This window comes from Nerophis lumbriciformis, linkage group LG21 (genome assembly GCF_033978685.3).
Source record: "Nerophis lumbriciformis linkage group LG21, RoL_Nlum_v2.1, whole genome shotgun sequence".
Classification (NCBI taxonomy): Eukaryota; Metazoa; Chordata; class Actinopteri; order Syngnathiformes; family Syngnathidae; genus Nerophis; species Nerophis lumbriciformis.
The window spans coordinates 23937310-23949518 of NC_084568.2; the positions used below are offsets into that span (position 1 = coordinate 23937310).

Below are 12209 nucleotides of genomic sequence, written 5' to 3' on the forward strand. Positions count from 1 at the left end.
TTCGCATCTTTGGGCCACTGGTGCAACTTGAATCCGTCCCTGTTTGTGTTGTTACACCCTCCGACAACACACCGACGAAAGTGAGAAAATGGCGGATTGCTTCCCGATGTGACGTCACGTTGTGACGTCATCGCTCCGAGAGCGAATAATAGAAAGGCGTTTAATTCGCCAAAATTCACCCATTTAGAGTTCGGAAATCGGTTAAAAAAATATGTGGTCTTTTTTCTGCAACATCAAGGTATATATTGACGCTTACATAGGTCTGGTGATAATGTTCCCCTTTAAAGGCCTGGGTGGGAAACGCACGGCCCGCCACTGGAGAAAATATGGAAACGTCTCTCAGTGAGAAACACAGTGTCAGATTGCAAAAATAATCAAAATATGTCAACATTGTGTAAGATGAAATATACGACTTTCGTGACATTTATACGATTTTATCAAAAATACCAGATGCCATCAATGTGCTTCTCTTACACTGTACAATAATATCATGCATGTCCATCATCAAAATAAATCAATATGTTCAACATATTAAAGAAGTCCTTCATAAAAGTAGAGATGTTTTTCCATAAACATTTAGAGTCCATTAATTGTCATTTCATCATCATTTGTGCGTCATTGACTGGATTAAGAAATAATGTGTGTTGTTAAAATGCACGGCTTCCCTCCTCGCTGTTTCTGAACGCTCATCCTCGTTCCCTTCTTTCTCCTCCTCTTCTTTGGAACGCGGGGGATCGAAGGTCATCAAGGCTCGAACCTCCGGGGCGTGTGTTGCCGGCTGGGTGGAGCTTTTGCTGTGACCGGTGACCTTCAGACCGTGGAGTTTGGACAAGCACCTTTCCCTGTGTCTGAAATGCAACATAAAGTGGGTCTGGGTTAGTTTTTGCCCCCCACACTCCTCACAATACATACAGGTCATTTCAGTCTCACCTGAACACGTAGGCGGCAAAAATAACCGCGGCGAGGATGACGAATGAACATGAGATCCACAGGATGTGACGTGGCACGTCTGCGGGACCAATGCTCGATCCAGGAAATTCTACAAATTCCAAAAAAACAACCTCTTTTACTCTTTAAACTAGAGATGTCCGATAATGGATTTTTTGCCGATATTCCGATACTGTCCAACTCTTAATTACCGATTCCGATATCAAACGATACCGATTTATACAGTCGTGGAATCACCACATTATTATGTCTAATTTTGTTGTGATGCCCCGCTGGATGCATTAAACAATGTAACTTTACCATGAATTGATAAACGTTGTAAAGTTGAAAAACTTTTTTCGGGTGTTACCATTTAGTGGTCAATAGTACGGAATATGTACTGTACTGTGCAATCTACTAATACACGTTTCAATCAATCCATCAAAAACAAGGTTTTCCAAAATAAGACAACTTCAACGCCAGTTATGGAAAAAAGTGGCAACATGGCACTGCCACATACTTGCCAACCTTGAGACTTCCGATTTCGGGAGGTGGGGGCGTGGTTGGGGGTGGGGCGGGGGCGTGGTTGGGATCGGGGCGTGGTTAAGAGGGGAGGAGTATATTGACAGCTAGAATTCACCATTCTACAGCCTGAAAATATGCAAACAAAACTGTGTTTTGATAATTGATATTTCAAACTTGCATAAATAAATCTTAAGGAATATAACATAACTTGGCTTCTGAGAGCTTCAAAATGTAATTAATAAAATGCTAAAGTTGTTGATAAACAAGCAATTATTTTAATAATTAAAAATGGTCATTTTAAATGAATTAATATGATCATTTAAAATTAATTATTTCAAATATGTTTATTTTAATGTATAATTCTTTGGCTGGATGTAATAAGGAGTCAGAAAAAATACAAATAAAAATACAATTCATTTTGATGTTTTTAGCAAAAGATAGTACAAATGTATTTATTTTTTTATTTTTTTTATTAATAGATATATTTATTTTTAGGTAAGGTAAACATAATAATACAATGTATCTCTAGTCTGGATGATTTAGTTCTTGTCACCCTGTTGTCCTCCCGTCGTGAAAAAAGGCTGTCCTCACTCAGATCCGCATGGACCAGCTCCGGCTGAAAATCGGGAGATTTTCGGGAGAATATTTGTCCCGGGAGGTTTTCGGGAAAGGCGTGGAATTTCGGGAGTCTCCCGGAAAATTCGTGAGGGTTGGCAAGTATGCACTGCCATATTTATTATTGAAGTCACAAAGTGCATTATTTTTTTTTAACATGCCTCAAAACAGCAGCTTGGAATTTGGGACATGCTCTCCCTCAGATAATCCTAATACCCACTACAACTATGGGAAATACTATACTTTGACTTTTACAAAGTGCATTATTTTTTATGTTTTAAACATGCCTCAAAGCAACAGCTACAAAAACAATGAAGGCACACAGCGTCAGTCCAGAGTATACTAGAGCAGTGTTTTTCAACCACTGTGCCGCGGCACACTCGTGTGCCGTGAGATGCAGTCTGGTGTGCCGTGGGAGATGATCTAATTTCACCTATTTGGGTTGAAAATATTTTTTGTAAACCAGTAACTATAGTCTGCAAATGATGTGTTGTTGTTGAGTGTCTGTGCTGTCTAGAGCTCGGAAGAGTAACCATGTAATACTCTTTCATATCAGTAGGTGGCAGCCGGTAGCTAATTGCTTTGTAGATGTCGGAAACAGCGGGAGGCTGTGTGCAGGTAAAATTGTGTCTAATGCTTAAACAAAAAATAAACAAAAGGTGAGTGCCCCTAAGAAAAGTAATTGAAGCTTAGGGAAGGCTATGCAGAATGAAACTAAAACTGAACCGGCTACAAAGTAAACAAAAACAGAATGCTGGACGACAGCAAAGACTTACTGTGGAGCAAAGACGGCGTCCACAATGTACATCCGGACAATTTCCCCACAAAAAAGAATAAAAACAACTAAAATCTTCTTGATTGTTAAAACAAAGTAGATGCGGGAAATATCGCTCAAAGGAAGACATGAAACTGCTACAGGAAAATACAAAAAAAAAATAGAAAAAGCCATTAAAATAGGAGCGCAAGACAAGAAGTAAAACACTACACAGGAAAACAGCAAAAAACTCAAAATAAGTCAGGGTGTGATGTGACAGGTGGTGACAGTACACCTACTTTGAGACAAGAGCTATAGTGATGCATGCTTGGTTATGGTTTAAAGTCATATCCAACAATTGTGACAACGACTTTTTACTGTCAACTGAGTTTAGTTTTTTAATGATGTCTGCCGGTGGTGGTGTTTTTTCAACGCAAAAAATGTGCCTTGGCTCAAAAAAGGTTGGGAAACACTGTACTAGAGCATACTTGCCAACCTTGAGACCTCCGAATTCGGGAGATGGGGGGGCGGCGGGGTTTGGTGGTAGCGGGGGGTGTATATTGTAGCGTCCCGGAAGAGTTAGTGCTGCAAGGGGTTCTGGGTATTTGTTCTGTTGTGTTTATGTTGTGTTACGGTGCGGGTGTTCTCCCGAAATGTGTTTGTCATTCTTGTTTGGTGTGGGTTCACAGTGTGGCGCATATTTGTAACAGTGTTAAAGTTGTTTATACGGCCACCCTCAGTTTGACCTAGATAGCTGTTGATCAAGTATGCGTTGCATTCACTTGTGTGTGTGTGAAAAAGACGCATATATTATGTGACTGGGCCGGCACGCTGTTTGTATGGAGGAAAAGTGGACGTGACGACAGGTTGTAGACGACGCTAAAGGCAGTGCCTTTAAGGCACGCCCCCAATAATGCTATCCGGGTGGAAATCGGGAAGAAATCTGGAGGAGATCGGGAGGAATTCGGGAGAATGGTTGCCCCGGGAGATTTCCGGGAGGGGCACTGAAATTCGTGAGTCTCCCGGGAAAATCGGGAGGTTAAAACCGATACCGATAATTTCCATTTTAAAGCATTTATCGGCCGATAATATCGGACATCTCTACTTGAAACAATGCACAGTAAACTTTAACACGTGCACTTCTGCTGTGTTGTCTGCGCCATGACTTTTAATGCAAACACACCACACGTTGGCACTCTTATAAGTCAGACTGACTTGAAATTTCTCATACAACACAATGGATGTGCCCTACAAAACAGTCACTTTAATTTTTGTTTTGACCAATTAGCTCAAATTTTGGCACGCACCTTTAGGCAAACGAGCAAGATTGGTTGTAAGATTGGGACTTACACTATATTGCCAAAAGTATTTGGTCACCTGCCTATGAACTTGAAGTGCCATCCCATTCCTAACCCATAGGGTTCAATATGATGTCGGTCCACCTTTTGCAGCTATTACAGCTTCAACTCTTCTGGGAAGGCTGTCCACAAGGTTGCGGAGTGTGTGTATAGGAATTTTCCACCATTCTTACAAAAGCGCATTGGTGAGGTCAAAAACTGATGTTGGTCGAGAAGACCTGGCTCTCAGTCTCTGTTCTAATTCATCCCAAAGGTGTTCTATCGGGTTCAGGTCAGGACTCTGTGCAGGCCAGTCAAGTTCATCCACACCAGACTCTGTCATCCATGTCTTTATGGACCTTGCTTTGTGCACATGTTGGAAGAGGAAGGGGCCCGCTCCAAACTGTTCCCACAAGGTTGAGAGCGTGGAATTGTCCAACATGTTTTGGTATCCTGGAGCATTCAAAGTTCCTTTCACTGGAACTAAGGGGCCAAGCCCAACTCCTGAAAAACAACCCCACACCATAAGTCCTCCTCTACCAAATTTCCCACTCGGCACAATGCAGTCTGAAATGTATCGTTCTCTTGGAAATCTCCAAACCCAGACTCGTCCATCAGATTGCCAAATGGAAAAGGGTGATTCATCACTCCAGAGAAAATGTCTCCACTGCTCTAGAGTCCAGTGGTGACAAGCTTTACACCACTGCATCCCACGCTTTGCATTGGACTTGGTGATGCATGGCTTAGATACAGCTGCTCGGCCATAGAAACCCATTCCATGAAGCTCTCTGCGTACTGCACGTGGGCTAATTGGAAGGTCACATGAAGTTTGGAGCTCTGTAGCAACTGACTGTGCAGAAAGTTGGGGACCTCTTTGCACTATGCGCTTCAGCATCCGCTCTGTCAGTTTACGTGGCCTACCACTTGGTGGTTGAGTTGCTGTTGTTCCCAAACTCTTCCATTTTCTTATAATAAAGCCGACAGTTAACTTTGCAATTTTCACGACTGGATTTGTTGCACAGGTGGCACCCTATGACAGTTCCACGCTGGAAATCACAAATTTATTTCACAAATGTTTGCAGAAACAGTCTCCATGCCTAAGTGTTTGATTTTATACACCTGTGGCCGGGCCAAGTGATTAGGACACCTGATTCTCATCATTTGGATGGGTGGCCAAATACTTTTAGCAATATTGTGGAGCTAATAATTGTCCATGATGTAAAACAAATCGTTCATAATTAATCATAATAATAATAATACATTTTGTTTAAAAGGTGCCTTTCTGGGCACTCAAGGACACCGTACAAAATCACAACAATAAAATAGAATTGGATAAAAACAACAACAACAACAAAGAGAAAAAAAAGACGATTACAATGAATAAGCAGTCAGGAATAGGTGTGTTGAGTCTTGATTTGAAGAGGGATATTGAATCTAAGTTGCAAAGGTCTGGTGGTAAAGAGTTCCAAAGATGTGGGGCAGCAATTAAAACTTTTAGACTAAATGTATAACATTTTTGACTACACAAATGACATACAAAGAACATTTGAGGGCGTGGCTAAGCGAAGGTGTGTTGTGCCACGTTTCCTGAGCGGCGGTTTGTTGATGTTGACATGACTTCCTGTCCAAAGCAGAGGGGACTTTTCAACATCCACTCGCTCCTTTCCTCAGTCTTACACAAATGCCTCACCTACAGATGGATCCTCTTCTGTTCCGGAACTTTCTTCGTACTCGGAGAACTGAACGTTGGAGAAAATCACAAGAATAAAGTAAAAAAAAAATAATGAATTTACTTTGAGGCAAACTGTCACATAGTAGAACTGAAATATTCCTATTTCACTGGAAGCTAGGACATGTACTGTCTAAAATCTCTCACAACATATTTAATGTAATTGTTTTTACACTAAGTTTCTGATACAAAGTCACGTGTGCAAATTATGTGGTATAAGCTTTAAAAAAAAAAAAATCAAGATAATGTTACCTGCCAAAACACGAGAAATGAGTAAAATGGCATTTTGGCAAGTTCCTGTTCTGTAAGTTTACTTGCTTATTTTATGTGATTTATGTTTTGGAAATGTTCCCATTAGTGTTGTCCCGATACCAATATTTTGGTACCAGTACCGGTACTAAAATGTATTTTGATACTTTTCAGTACTTTTCGATACTTTTCTGAATAAAGGGGACCACAAAAAATTGCATTATTGGCTTTATTTTAACAAAACATCTTAGGGTACATTAAACATATGTTTCTTATTGCAAGTTTGTCCTTCAATAAAATAGTGAACACACAAGACAACTTGTCTTTTTGTCATGATCCGTTACCCGGATCATGGCATGATTTATGTTGATTATGTTTCTGCTTTAGTCTGTTTCCTGGGTGCACACTCTTTCCCTGTTTATTCTTGGTTTCCATGGGCACTGATTCTCCTCACCTGTCTTAGTTTTGGCAATTAGTGTTTCCACCAGGTGTTTTTGGCTAATCACTCCCCTTTATAGTTTCCTGTCACCCAGCAGTAAGTGCTGGGTCAATGTTTGCTCTATGCAACATTTACGTTTCCCCTGGTTTTCTCCTCATCGTAAGTTTGTGCACGCTAGCATTCCTTGTTTATCACCCTTGGTGACATTTTGGTTTTTGTTTAGCTCCACGCTTGCTAGCGTCCTCAGTTTTCGTATTTTTGTCCTGCCTTTTATTTATTAAAATACTTAAATCTTACCTGTACGCCGCTCCTCATTGTCTTCTGCCTTGGAAGGAACACGACAACCACAACCATGCGTCCAAGACGTAACAGATTGACCCAGCCAGACGAAGTGTTCCTGTCCAACATGGACAAGCAAGACATCCTCCTGGAGCTCAGAGCGGACGCGCAGCCATGGGAAGACGAGGACGAAGCCGAGCTGTCCGAAGAAGACCTTCCGGTCGACGCCATGGTAGCATGGGGGCAGCTAATGGCTAAGTTCACGGAAGCAGAGACCCGTTTCCTCCCCCACTCTCAAGCCACCCGGACGTCGTTCACCCCACCCAGTACTCGAAGGCTCCGGCAGCGGGCCAGCTCAGAGCAGGCGCAGAAGGGGTACCAGTCGGACACTTTGCCCTCAACAATGTCTGCCAGGCTCTTCCCGTGCGGCTTCTCCTCCCCTCAGTCACCACCTGCTGGCAACTGTCCAGAAAGGCGCCAGCGGCGCACACGCACAAGGCCAGATTCCAGGCTTCCTAGAGCCCACCCGCCCGTGCCCTCTGCTCCCGCCGAACAAGCGCTCCCCCCACCAGCTCCATCTAGCATCTGGAATCTGCTTCCTGAGGGGGGGGCCAGTGCTAGTAGCGTGTCAGCGGGACAAGCAGACCTCATTCCACTGAGGATGCTGCCTGCCTCTCCTCCAGCGGGGGCGCTGTCTGCTTCGGTCCTACTTCCTGCCCCAGTGCCACAAAGCAAGTTGGACCCGCCAGAGAAGTACAGTCCGGCTTGGGTGGATGAGTGGTACAGCAAGGTACTCATTGAACTGCAACTGGAGGAACAATCCCAATCAGCAGAGAACACTCCGCCCACTCCTCTGGCTCCTCCCACGCCGACAGCCCGGACGCCTGCCACTCTGACGCCACCATCAACCCTGGTGGTCCTGCAAACGTCATCCTCTCCACCTCCTGCTCCAGCACTGCAAAGCACACAAGACCCCGCAGAGACCAACCCAGTAAAAAGGGCATTGCACCAACAGGCCAAACAACTTGAACAACAAGAGGAACAGTTTGGCGTTCTTGGGGCTTGCGTCAACGCCATGGCGGAACACCAAGACGCCCGCCTTGGTGCTTTGGAGAGACAGATGAGTAGTATACTCTCCGCACTGCAGGTGATGATTCCCCCTACGGCCAACACAGCAGTCCAGCTGAGACATCCACCACCCACAGAGACTCCGTTTCCTGCTCCGCCTCTGGCTCCGCCCACGGCGACAAACGAGCCGCCTGCTCCGCCTCTGGCTCCGCCCACGCCGACAGACGAGCCGCCTGCCCCGCCCACGCCGACAGACGAGCCGCCTGCTCCGCCTCTGGCTCCGCCCACGCCGACAGACGAGCCGCCTGCTCCGCCTCTGGCTCCGCCCACGCCGACAGACGAGCCGCCTGCTCCGCCTCTGGCTCCGCCCACGCCGACAGACGAGCCGCCTGCTCCGCCTCTGGCTCCGCCCACGCCGACAGACGAGCCGCCTGCTCCGCCTCTGGCTCCGCCCACGCCGACAGACGAGTCGCCTGCTCCGCCTCTGGCTCCGCCCACGCCGACAGACGAGCCGCCTGCTCCGCCTCTGGCTCCGCCCACGCCGACAGACGAGCCGCCTGCTCCGCCTCTGGCTCCGCCCACGCCGACGGCGCCTCCTGCTTCCATGGCGACGGCGCCTCCTGCTTCCATGGCGACGGCGCCTCCTGCTTCCATGGCGACGGCGCCGGCGCCTCCTGCTTCCACGGCGACGGCGCCTCCTGCTTCCACGGCGACGGCGCCTCCTGTTTCCACGGCGACGAGGCTTCCTGTTTCCACGGCGACGACGCCTCCCGCGCCTGCCTCGCCTACGACGTACCCACCTCGTGTCCGGCGGGCCGCAGCACGGCGCCGCCCACCTCCTCGTGTCCGGCGGGCCGCACCTCGGCGCCGCCCACCTCCTCGTGTCCGGCGGGCCGCACCTCGGCGCCGCCCACCTCCTCTTGTCCGGCGGGCCGCACCTCGGCGCCGCCCACCTCCTCTTGTCCGGCGGGCCGCACCACGGCGCCGCCCACCTCCTCGTGTCTGGACTTTTCATGGACACTTTTGGCGCCAACAGCAGCGACGCCCCAGACTTTGGTACAGGACTCAAAGACTGCTGAAGTTCTGGCGCCAGTCTCGTCCGCCTCCTCAACGGCCACAGACATGGCCATTCCGAGGTCGCCCGCCTCGACGATTGCGGCGACAATCAACCCGCCGCCGCCACCTGACTTGTCCCCGGTGGCTTCGGGGACACATGGCCTGGCGGCCCACCACCAAGTCCTCCCTCCACCCTCCCGTGACTTTTGACTTTCTGGGGTTTTTTTTTTTGTAGGGGAGGGGATTCTTGTTTGGGACGTCTGGGATCCGTCCCTTAAGGGGGGGGTTATGTCATGATCCGTTACCCGGATCATGGCATGATTTATGTTGATTATGTTTCTGCTTTAGTCTGTTTCCTGGGTGCACACTCTTTCCCTGTTTATTCTTGGTTTCCATGGGCACTGATTCTCCTCACCTGTCTTAGTTTTGGCAATTAGTGTTTCCACCAGGTGTTTTTGGCTAATCACTCCCCTTTATAGTTTCCTGTCACCCAGCAGTAAGTGCTGGGTCAATGTTTGCTCTATGCAACATTTACGTTTCCCCTGGTTTTCTCCTCATCGTAAGTTTGTGCACGCTAGCATTCCTTGTTTATCACCCTTGGTGACATTTTGGTTTTTGTTTAGCTCCACGCTTGCTAGCGTCCTCAGTTTTCGTATTTTTGTCCTGCCTTTTATTCATTAAAAATACTTAAATCTTACCTGTACGCCGCTCCTCATTGTCTTCTGCCTTGGAAGGAACACGACAACCACAACCATGCGTCCAGGACGTAACACTTTTAGTAGTAAGTAAACAAACAAAGGCTCCTAATTTAGTTCGCTGACATATGCAGTAACATATTGTGTCATTTTCCATTCTATTATTTTGTCAAAATTATTAAGGACGAGTGGTAGAAAATGAATTATTTATGTACTTGTTCATTTACTGTTAATATCTGCTTACTTTCTCTTTTAACATGTTCTATATACACTTCTGTTAAAATGTAATAATCACTTATTCTTCTGTTGTTTGGAAACTTTGCATTATTTTTGGATGACACCACAAATTTGGGTATCAATTTGATACCAAGTCGTTACAGGATCATACATTGGTCATATTTACTTTTTAGAGGCGGTATAGTACCCAATATGATTCATTAGTATCCCGGTACTATACAAATACCGGTATACCGTACAACCCTAGTTCCTATATAATAAAGAAATGTCCATAGAAAGCTCAGGCGTTTTAAGTATTTCTATGAGGCCTCAAATAACATCAGGTTACAATAAACAAAATCTATGCTGCTTAGAAGGAAGAGAAAAAAGAGAGAATATATATATATATATATATATAAAGAGAGAGAGAGAGAGAGAGAGAGAGAGAGAGAGAGAGAGAGATGTAATAGACTGACTCTATCTGATTGTAAACAGGAATGTTTAGATTACATTTTGGGAAAGGCAGCAATACAGCATCGACCACAGAAGAAACCCATTTGGAGATTAACCTTTGACCCAAAGACGATGGGGGTGGGAAGGAAGGGAGAACCTAAGCAGGGACATCCATACAGGGCACAAGGAATGCAGCATTGTGGTATAAAAGTGTCTTATCTTTTACATGAAAAACAGGCCCAGGCAGTTAAGGCGAAGCAAAACAGCACAAGGCACATAAGAAAAACTTACACTAAAGTTGTTGTTGGACAAGCCATAACTAAAATATTAATTTTGTCACATTTATTTCGGATTCAAGTCAATTTTGGCTAAAATAAGCAAATTGGTGTAACATAGAAATTGCTTTTTTACAGTGTTGTAGTGCTAGAACTGACCTCTAACGCATATGCAAAAAATGTATAGTTCAAATAATAACAATTTACCTATGAGAAAAAGCTAATTATCCATCAAATTGTACGTAAAAAACGTGATAGTCAAATGCATCTGCAATCGTGTAATAATATCATGAGGCGATTATACATTTATACTTATAAACAAAACCCAAAACCAGTGAAGTTGGCACGTTGTGTAAATGGTCAATAAAAACAGAATACAAAGATTTGCAAATCCTTTTCAACTTATATTCAATTGAATAGAATGCAAAGACAAGATATTTAATGTTCCAACTGAGAAATGTTGTTAATTTTTGCAAATATTAGCTCATTTGGAATTTGATGCCGGCAACATGTTTAAAAAAAGCTGGCACAAGTGGCAAAAAAGACTGAGAAAGTTGAGGAATGCTCATCAAACACTTATTTGGAAAATCTGACAGGTGAACACGCTCATTGGGTGGGTGCCATGATTGGGTATAAAAGCAGCTTCCATGAAATGCTCAGTCATTCACAAACAAGGATGGGGCGAGGGTCACCACCTAGTGAACAATGCGGGTGCAAATTGTCCAACAGTTTAAGAACAACATTTCTCAACGAGCTATTGCAAGGAATTTAGGGATTTCACCATCTACGGTCCGTAACATCATGGATAAATCACTGTAATAAACATTGAATGCCCGAGACCTTCGACCCCTGAGGCGGTACTGCATCAAAACCGACATCAGTGTGTAAAGGATATCACCACATGGGCTCATGAACACTTCAGGAAACCACTGTCAGTAACTACAGTTTGTCGCTACATCTGTAAGTGCAAGTTAAAACTCTACTATGCAAAGCCAAAGCCATTTATCAACAACACCCAGAAACGCCGCCAGCTTCTCTGGGCCAGAGCTCATCTAAGATGGACTAATGAAAAGTGGAAAAGTGTTCTGTGGTCTGACAAATTGTTTTTGGAAACTGTGGACGTCGTCTCCTCCGGAACAAAGAGGAAAAGAACCATTCGGATTGTTATAGGCGCAAAGTTGAAAAGCCAGCATCTGTGATGGTATGGGGGTGTATTAGTGCCTAAGGCATGGGTAACTTACACATTTGTGAAGGCACCATTAGTGCTGAAAGGTACATACAGGTTTTTGGAGCAACATATGTTGCCATCCAAGCAACGTCTTTTTCATGGACGCCCCTGCTTATTTCAGCAAGACAATGCCAAGCCACGTGTTACAAAAGCGTGGCTTCATAGTAAAAGAGTACGGGTACTAGACTGGCCTGCCTGTAGTCCAGACCTGTCTCCCATTGAAAATGTGTGGCGCATTATGAAGCCTAAAATACCACAACGGAGACCCCGGACTGTTGAACAACTTAAGCTGTACATCAAGCAAGAATGGGAAATAATTCCACCTGAAAAGCTTCAAAAATTGGTCTCCTCAGTTCCCAAACGT

The 12209-nt window shown here is 45.1% G+C and overlaps 1 protein-coding gene across 2 annotated transcripts in view; it reads right to left on the reverse strand.

The window, feature by feature from the left end:
- Positions 1–413: 413 nt before the first annotated feature.
- il6r (interleukin 6 receptor) overlaps positions 414–12209 on the reverse strand; it is a 38840-nt gene continuing 27044 nt past the window's right edge. For both annotated transcript variants that reach the window (XM_061982600.2, XM_061982601.2), the window contains exons 8-10: positions 5849–5897; positions 931–1039; positions 414–848 (exon numbers count right to left, since the gene is read on the reverse strand). In XM_061982600.2, the coding sequence (XP_061838584.1) occupies positions 605–848; positions 931–1039; positions 5849–5897 (402 nt within the window). In that variant the 3' untranslated portion in view covers positions 414–604. The remainder of the gene's footprint in view (positions 849–930; positions 1040–5848; positions 5898–12209) is intronic.